The sequence below is a fragment of the Taudactylus pleione genome, unplaced genomic scaffold (assembly GCF_031769625.1).
Source record: "Taudactylus pleione unplaced genomic scaffold, aTauple2 ptg001086l, whole genome shotgun sequence".
Classification (NCBI taxonomy): Eukaryota; Metazoa; Chordata; class Amphibia; order Anura; family Myobatrachidae; genus Taudactylus; species Taudactylus pleione.
This window is the reverse complement of record NW_028285487.1, coordinates 2,159,747-2,169,366: the sequence shown is the minus strand read 5'-3', so window position 1 is coordinate 2,169,366 and position 9,620 is coordinate 2,159,747. Positions and strand designations below refer to the sequence as shown.

General features: G+C 44.4%; 1 protein-coding gene across 1 annotated transcript in view; it reads right to left on the bottom strand.

Moving 5' to 3' along the window:
• Positions 1 to 7,307: 7,307 nt before the first annotated feature.
• The window catches only part of PAXBP1 (PAX3 and PAX7 binding protein 1), a 43,730-nt gene continuing 41,417 nt past the window's right edge, over positions 7,308 to 9,620 (bottom strand). Inside the window, exons 17-18 of the mRNA XM_088461686.1 lie at positions 9,460 to 9,614; positions 7,308 to 8,360 (exon numbers count right to left, since the gene is read on the bottom strand). Coding sequence (XP_088317812.1) covers positions 8,255 to 8,360; positions 9,460 to 9,614 — 261 coding nt within the window. The 3' untranslated portion in view covers positions 7,308 to 8,254. The remainder of the gene's footprint in view (positions 8,361 to 9,459; positions 9,615 to 9,620) is intronic.

Below are 9,620 nucleotides of genomic sequence, written 5' to 3'. Positions count from 1 at the left end.
ATGCCTCACTCATATGATCAGATAGCTGATCAGGTGAGGAAACTCTAGTAAAACTACCCTTTGCTGCTTAAATATTGGCTCATTTGCCTCAGGAGCAGGTTCTGTCTCTTCTACTGTATTTGACAAATAGATTTTACAGCTCTCTCAAGAGCAGGTATATTCAATTTAGAGGAGGGTTCTTCGTCTGCCGAGGGGGGAGTCAGTGAGAGAGGTCTGCATCTGATAGCTGGGTGGACTGGGAAGATAACACAGCAGGCTTAGTAGATTTACTAGGTAAGGGTCTCTCCTTTTGCAGCATTTGTTGAAAGGCTGTAGAGGTATCCGCCAGACTCTGCACTGAGATAGGAAGTACGTCTACCCATGGGGAGGCAAAGGATTTGCAGGGGGTACCTGCTGTGGCCATCACATAGGGGAGCTACCACAGGGACCATTAGATGGTCCGCAAATTTTGCCAGTACCTGTGAAAAAGTAGCCCAGGGTGGGTCCTGAGGAGAGGACATTGGGGCTGATGGGCCCAGAGCAATATAACACGATGCACAAAGACCATCCTGAATGAGGTCCTCTGAAGTTAAGCCTGCTGAGCAGGACTTACAAGACACCAGAGTGGGAGCAGCAGGTTGCTTGTTATTCTTGCCTCTGCCAGACATAGCTGCAAGAATAATTTAACACACAATCTGACATAGTGCAGTGAGAAACTCAGATGTGCAATATGGCACAGTGTAGTGCGCAACAGCAATATATAGTATGTGAGAGACCTTTACAAATATAGGGAGATGTGCGGTACAATGAACCTCCTTATACTTTAGTACGCCAGGGTTATAGTCGTTTGACATACTGCCGTACATAAGCCCGGCGGATGTAATACAGACGCCAGAAGACTGAATATCCCGACAGGGTAAGTATTTTAACTATCCCTAACCCTCCTTTAGGGGTGCCTAACCCTAAAATTCCCAGGGAGCCCCTAAACCTAACCACCACCACCCCCCCCCCCCCCCCGCACGGCTCTCCACTGCCGACTCCCGGCTTACCTTCGTTCAGTATGCCAGGTGTCGGGATTTCGGTGGGTGGATAATGATAGGCATCAGGATTTCAACGCCTATCATTAGTCCCATGCCGGGATTTCAGTCGGGAAGCCAGCAATCGGCATTTCGACCGCCGGCTTCCTGACCGCATACCCTAAAATCAACTACACAGACCGCAGTGGCTGGTAGGATATAGCGCTGTATACACCTGGCCCTTGGGAGAGGTATACAAGGAGTCTGGACCCAGCATTCCCGGAGACCTGAATGCAGAAAATGGCTTCGTAAGTCTTAGAGGGTGAGGGGGGGGGGGGGGAGCAGTAAGACTGCAGTGGAATGGTGCCCTGAGCTGGGGAAGGGGCTGCAGGGAGAGTGCCTTCTCCCCTATGCTGATATTAACAACCGGGTCCCCTGGCCTTAAATTGTGCCCTGCACCAATGTTCGTATTGCCCTGGTGGTCTAGTGGAGTCCCGGATGAACTGGTATTCACATCAGCGCCTCTGGTCTGTCTCCCAAGACCGGAGGCAAGACTGAGCATTAGATGCGGGTCCCCGCAAGCGGGGATCTTGCTTACTGGTCCTCCAAGTACCACCTACACACCATTGTCTCCCGGTGGAGCCCTATAATTTGGTTCTACAACATTGTGAAACACCATATTCTTTTGTGTGCATACATTGTCTTTAAATGCGAGGTCAATGCCTATTGTTACTAATGATACAGAGTGTGGTTGACTTTTTTTCTGGACAAAAAGGAGAGTTATGGTAAAACTTACCCTTGTTAACTCTCTTTCTTCGAAGTCCGTAGGGTCCACAGGGAGACATTGGGATGTAGGTGGGACTTGGAGGACCAGACACCAACAGCAAAGCTTCTTTAATCCCAGGATACTCCGGTCCTTCCCCCTATACCCCGCCCACAGCCTAAGGGCACCTAAGTTTTGCTAACAAGCCCAAGGCAGGAGCAGGATAGGAGAGAAGGAAGACTGGTACACTGAGGAATCACACTCTCACACAGAGAAGGAAACAAGTGACCAGGAGAAGAAACCCATAGAAGCTAGGAGCATCAGGGCGCATGCCCTGTGTACCCTATGGACTTTGAAGAGAGAGTTAACCAAGGTAACTTTTACCATAACTCTCCTTTTCTTCTTCAGGGTCCATACGGCTCCACATGGAGACATTGGGGATGTCCCAAAGCAGTTGTTCAAGGGCGGGAATGCTCATGAGCTGACAGAACCCTACGAAGCATCCTGAAAGGCACATGTATCAAAGGCATAAAACCTAAGAAAGGTGTGGACAGAAGACCAGGTGGCCGCCTTGCATAGCTGTTCAGCTGAGGGACCCACAAAACTAGTAGAATGAGTAGACACTGTTACAGTAAGGCCACTCTGCGTGTAAGCCTGTGAGATATGCGAATCCATCTGGCCAGAGTCTGACTATTTGTTAGCCGGCCGTCCCTTCTTGTGGAATCCATATATGACAAAGAGGGAGTCCAATTTCCTGATGCAAGTAGTGCGGTCCACGTAGATCATCAGAGCACGGACTACATCCAACTAGGCCTTACCTGATAAATTAAATGCCGGAACCACAATCTTCTCAATCAGATGGAAGAGAGAAACCACCTTGGTAAGGAAGCCTGGGCATGTACAAAGAACAGCCCTGTCCTGATGAAAGATTAAAAAGGGGGAGCGACATGAAAGCGCCCCTAAATCTGATTCCCAACGGGCAGATGCTATAGCCAGAAGAAACAGTCTCTGCAATGAGCCACTTGACATTCACTGGCGCCAGGGGTTCGAATGGAGGTTCCTGAAGTGCTTGGAGCACCACTGACAAATGCCATGGAGCCACAGGAGGGACAAAGGTAGGTTGTATACGTAGAACACCTTGCATGAAGGTGTGAACATTTGATATATTAGTAATTCTGCGCTGAAACCAGATAGACAAGAGCAGAGACCTGCACTTTCAGAGATGCTAGGCGGAGGCCTAAATCCTGTCCAGCTGAAGAAAGGCAAGAATTTGAGAAACCTTAAAAGACTTGTGGGTCATAGTTTCTTGGGGCACACCATTGGAAATATGTATGCCATATTCTGTGGTAAATCCTGGCTGAGGCCGGTTTATGTGCTCTGAGTATAGTCAGAGTTGGGGAAACCCTTAGCCGTTAGGAGGGATGTTTCAAGAGCCAAGCCATTAAAGACAGGCGGGCTGGGTACAGATGTAGACATGGACCCTGAGAGAAAAGGTCTACTCTTAAAGTAAGTTGAAGAGGAACGTCTATGGAAAGCTTTTGACGATCGGAGTACCAATTACGTTTGGGCCAAGCCAGAGCTATGAACAGGACTGTGCCGTCCTCCTGTCCGAACTTTCGTAGCTCTCGAGGAAGTAGGGATATCGGAGGGAAGCGATATGCCAACTGGAAGTTTCATTTCACCGACAATGAGTCTATGAAGGCCGCGTCGCGTATTCTGACTCCATAAATTGGTAGTTTGTTGTTGTGTCTTGAGGCCAGGGGATCCACTTCCGGAAGACCGCATTTGTCCACTAGAAGCTGAAAGACTTCTGGATGTAGAGACCATTCTCCTGCATGCACGTCGTGATGGCTGAGGAAATCCGCTTCCCAAATGAGAATCCCCGGGACGAACACTGTGGAGATGGCTGGGTGATTGCATTCGGCCCATATGAGAATGGGGGACACTTCTGTCATTGCTGACTGACTTCGAGTGCCCCCATGGCGTTGTCGGGCTGTATTTGTACTGGCTTGTTTTCAGAATATTCTGAGCCAGATGAGAGCTCTGTAGATGGCTCAAAGTTCCAGGATATTGATTGGCAACACTGCCTCGCCTTTGGACCATCGACCCTGGAAAGAGTGCTGGTTGGTTACTGCACCTCACCCTTGGAGGCTTGCGTCCGTGGTGAGGAGAGCCCAGTCCGGGATCCAAAAGGGACGACCCTTGTTCAAATGGGAAGTCTGTAGCTACCAGGCTAGGGAAAGGCGAACCTCTGGGGGGAGGGTTCATCGTCTGGGATTTGAGCAGATGGGGTAGCCCATTCCACCTGGAGAGGATCAGGTGTTGTATGGGCCTGGAATGAAACTGGGCAAACTCCACCATGTCGAAGGTGGACACCACTGATCCCAAGGCCTGCATTGCAGAGTGAGGGGACGCCTCAGAAATGAGACATTTTACCCAGACATCTGATGTGGCTTGATGCCAAACCTGTGCAAATTGAAGAAGTTGGCTCCCAGGGAGAGGCCCGCCCTGTCAGGCTTTTACCGGGCATATTCCAAGCTTCACTCATGTGATCAGATAGCTGGTCAGTGAGGAAACTCTGGTAAAAAGTGCATGTTTTTTCTTAGGAGCGGGTTCACCCTCTTCGATTTCTAAAAGTTTTAACAGCTCTAACAAAAGTCAGTATATTTAGTTTAGAGAGATCTGCGTCTTCTGCCTCCCCAGAAGATATATCAGAATCAGATAACGGTGTGGATTGGGAAGATATAGTACGTTTAGCAGGCAAAGGCTTTTCTTTTTGCCGCATCTGCTGAAAAACTGTAGCGGTATTAGCCAATCTCTGTACTGAGATAGACAGTACGTCTACCCATGGGGGAAGCAAAGGATTTACTGTGGTCATCCCATAGGGGGGAAGCTACCACGTGGACTGCTACTTGGTCCGCAAGTTTTGCCAGTATCTGTAAAAAGGCAGTCCAGGGTGGGTCCTGAGGGAGAGACACCGACACTGATGGGCCTGGGGCCATGTAACAATTATTACATAGACCATCCTGAATGAGGTCCTCTGTGGCTAAGCCCGCAGAGCAGGACTTACAAAACACCAGAGGAGGACCAGCAGCATCAAGCTTCTTGTTATTCTTTCCTCTGCCAGCCATAGCCACAGGAATAACAAAATACCCAGTAAGATATAGTGCAGTGAACACCCTTGATAATATGGCACAGTGTAGCGTGCAACTGCGTTATAAGGCGTGTGATAGCACTCACAAGTACCTGGGAAATGTGAGGAATAATGTACCCCCCTTATACCTTAGTATGCCAGGGTATAGTAGAATAAAGGGAAAGACATAAGCTGACAGTATAGAAAGTAGAGATTAGCGCTAGCACAAGTCACATACAAACGCAGAAAAAAACATTACATGTTTACAATGGGCACTAAAATCAACTACACAGACCACAGTGGCTGGTAGGATATAGCACTGTATGACCTGGCCCGTGGGAGAGGTATACGGGGAGACTGGACCCAGCGTTCCCGGAGACCTGCTTGTAGAAAATGGCTGCCACTCGTCTCTGAGGGGGGCGAAGGGTGAGGGAGGAGCAGTCCGGTGCTGCTTGCCCATTATAGTAAAAAAATAAATAAAAATAAATTAGATAATAAAATAACAGCTCGGGCTGCTTAAATGCAGCCCCGTTATAATGGTTACCCAGCTTCTGCCGGACACCAACAAAACTGAAGAGCCCTCAGGCTGTGGGCGAGGTATCGGGGGAAGGACCAGAGCATCCTGGGATTGAGGAAGCTTTGCTGATGGTGTCCGGTCTTCCAAGTCCCACCTACACCCCAATGCCCCCCTGTGGACCCTGAAGAAAGAAAGAAGTCTTCCAAGCGGACAATGCTCTCCTCCCCCCTCCCCCCCAGGGCACATGTAATCACCCAATGGCCCCATGAGCTGCTATCCATAGATCATGGCTCTCAGCCACCTGATATCAGCCCAACCAAGCATTCATGATGTATTCACAGATGCCACCTAAGCCAACTATCTGCCACCAGGAACAAGGCTTGAATCCTTTTAATTTGTTTATTTCTTATCCAATAGCACAAAACAGATTAAGCAAATTGTGACGTTATTGTAGTCTTATTTTATTCCCCCTACCTGTATAGTGTGAAGAAAAGTTTATTATACGTGAATTGTTATTGTCCATTGCTTATTAATTTTATTAATAGAGAAGTCTGCTGTGCCACACATCGCTGCTAGAGACAGACAATGTGATGCAGGTTGGAGAGTACAGCTGGAATTTCTCTGGTAGTGTGTAATGAGCAACCACTGAATCGCTTTTTCTTTTGAGTAAACCGATTTGTTCTAAAATTCAGTTTACCCCTTCCCTACAACATATCACTTTAATTTCTGGTTTCTTAACTATGAAGCAGACAACAGCATCCTATAAACCTGTATCTGGTCTATAGAACTACAATTAAAAGGTCCACAATGTCTACATAGACACCAGATGCTAGGTCGACAAACCCTAGATTGTTAGGGTTAGGCACTTACCGAAGAGTTAGGGTTATATGCATTAGAAGGGACAGTTAGGGTTAGGCACCAGGAGGGAGAGTTAGGGTGAAACAAAAAGTGTTGACCATTTTCATGTCAACCATTTGTACCTGTTAACCTTCTTCCATGATGACATTTTGTCCCTGTCAACCTATTGACTGTCTAACATTTGGTCTATCCAGACATTGTCTACCTTTTTACTGTAGATCTTTCAACCCACACCACTATAAAACCACACTAGGATCTTTAAGCCATCAGTTAAATAGCAATCGTAATTATTGTTTTTACTTTTTAAAGTACTAGAATTAAATCAATCCCCTAATTTCTACAAAGGACTAGTGGCAAAGTAGACAATGGAGACCAGTTTATAAAATATATTTATATATTCTTTCTAGAAGAGTACGAATTGCTGATAATATGCTTAACACAATATTTGTAATGGTGTGGTGTTTTTTTTTTCCTTCTACTACAGATGAACAGGAAATCTGTAAAGGCAGAAAATATTTAAATTAGTAGCACCATCCACTTCCATTTTTATTTCCAAACCAACAGGCTTTGTGGGGAAGCCTTATAAATCTAAACATTACGCACATGGTAACAGAACATATGGCTCAGGTCAGAAGAAAAAAAAAAAAATATATATATATATTTTTTTCTGAACTGAGCCATATGTTCTATTTTTTTTTTTTATATTTATTTTAGTTAAAATTTAATCCAACACAGAGTTGAAGCTGTAACAATTTAAGAAGCCAAATCATTAAATCTCTTGTGTGCAGCAATCAGACTGTAATCTGTGCGATTTAGGGCTAGCAGTCATCTGCCCGCTTGTGAATGGCACGGTGGTAGGCTGTCTTTTATTTTGTTAACTCTGCCTGGCACTGACAGACTTGTTCTTTTTTTTTTGTGGGCTGATGCAAGAAAGAATTTCTAAACCATCATAAAATAATTCACTCTGTGCACAGCTTAAGTTTAAAGCAATACATTAAACATGGTTTGACATTCCAGCAAAACACAAAAAAACCACACAAATTTAAAAAAAAGCCAAGAAAGAAATGTACTCAATTTTGATACTTTAAAAAATATACAGGAGTTTTCATAAATGGTTTAAAGCTCAGTCTGTACAAGATTCACTGAATTATTCTTTGTACACAATGCACAAAATCATGACACATCATAAAAAAAAAAAAAAAAGCACAATATGAGAATCAAGGCAGTGATCGTGGGATAAGCACGGCTGAGGCCATCATTATGCCAGTCCAAACAATGTTTATGTGAATGAACAAGTTCTCTAATAGCGAGTATCATAACACAGAGGTATTCAAAGATCCCAAGTTCCTAGCTACCCATAAGAGCTGGCTCTACAATGGGCAGGAACGGGTATAAACATTTGTAAACAGAGGTGTAAGAACTGTCAGTAGTCATTGGGAGTATAGTTATTAACACTGTACAAAGAATATAGATTCCATTTGATAAATAACCACCCTTACATAGCAGTAGATAAAACTTTAATATTTCATCAATCGTTTGTAAATGAGAAGAATACAGCCGTGGCGGGTTACTCTCATCCGCTTCCTACTCTCGCTTCTCGGGGCTTCACTATGTGTGAAAAGTTACATTTGCTGGAATTTAATCAGGTTTCACATCAATAAAAACCTTAACAACTCTCTGAAGATAGTACTTCCTGCCTGCCGCTCCTCAGTACATCCCCCATAGTACTGCAGCCACATCTCATGGCACCAAAGACTCATACAGGACTAGTGGGTAAGAGTATTGATGCATGCGAAGAGCTATGTACAAGGGACTAGGCAAATATATTACAATTATCAGTCAATCCGTTATCTTGTACAAATGTTGACCCTTGCATTAAAAGCAACACCACTTTATACAGGTTAAGAAACTTTACAATACAGGATATGTACAAATGGATACAGGAATGAGTTAAAAAGCTTGCGTCCGCTTCAAGTTTATTTCCCATCTTATGTTGCTCTGACATCTTTCACGTTGTAATCGTTGGCCACAGATGCTGCGTTTTCCAGTGCCCGCATAGTCGCTAGTAATTTTACTATCTGCCTGATTTGGTCCCTGGGGAGAAAGAGAAAATATGTTGTAATATCGTTACAGTACAGGGAAGCGACACTAGGGATTAATAGGGGCTGTGAGTGGATATTTCTGAACACTTTGCTACACAATGGGTAGATTGAATCGAACGCAAGCAGTTATCGGCGGATGGCCTTGTGCTTTTTTCTGTCCCGTACGTTAGGCTGACACTGCTCGCACTATCATAAGCTGCGTGCAGTATCAAAATGTCAGTTGACGCGCGGAAGCCAATGGAATGTGTCTTGGCAGCTACTACACTTAATTGAATTGGCTCCAATGTATTAACATTTTGTAATATATATATATATATATATATATATATATATATATATATATATATATATATATACATATATATATATATATATATATATATATATATATATATACACACACACACATACCAGTTTTATTCTCTTTTGTCTCCGCGTATTATGTTCTATTAAATTTATGTACCTTTTTGATGAGCGCCTATATATTTTTATCCTTATATTGTTTTGTGTTTTATGGGAATCTGGCAAATTTCCCATGAATATACAGGCTGCTGTCATATGTGTCGTTAACACAACTTGATTTTGCGTAAGGTCTTCACACCCTTTTTAGAAGTTAGCGCCCTTACTTGATGGTTTTTCTTTGGCAATTCTAGAACAGTTCATCTAATCTACTGGTTGATAGTGAAACTCCTGAGATAATACAGCACAGAGTTGCCCCTTGGGGCTAGTTTGTTTGACCAAGTTTGAAATGGGTCATTGTATGAAGATTCCCAGATACCTCTGGACCAGGTGATGGTAGGCGCAGAGGTTGGCTCTCCCTATGCTGCCATATTCAGGATATCCTTTTAACAGAGGGGAAATACATGTCTTCCATTACAGGGTACCCTTCCAACTGGCAACAGGGGAGTGGTTGTTGGGAGGTAGAACGTTCCTACAAAAACACATTTTATACCACACTAATACCATTTAAATGAAGACAGATCACTGTGGAGATCTCTTAAGGAATATTTGCAACTACATAGAGTTGTCAGCAGAAGTACAAAGTAGAGGTGTCCATCGAAATAGGTCTCAGAATAATATCGTAACCTCACCTGGCGTTTCTCTTCTCCATGTCCGAGCAGCCAACATTTTGCCGATAGATGACACCAGCCAGATGCATGAAATACCGTACAAAGTTTTCTAGCTGTGGAATTGTTTTCCCTCCTTTGAGATTTGAAAACCATTGTCTCGGAAAATATGCAATAACCTGGAG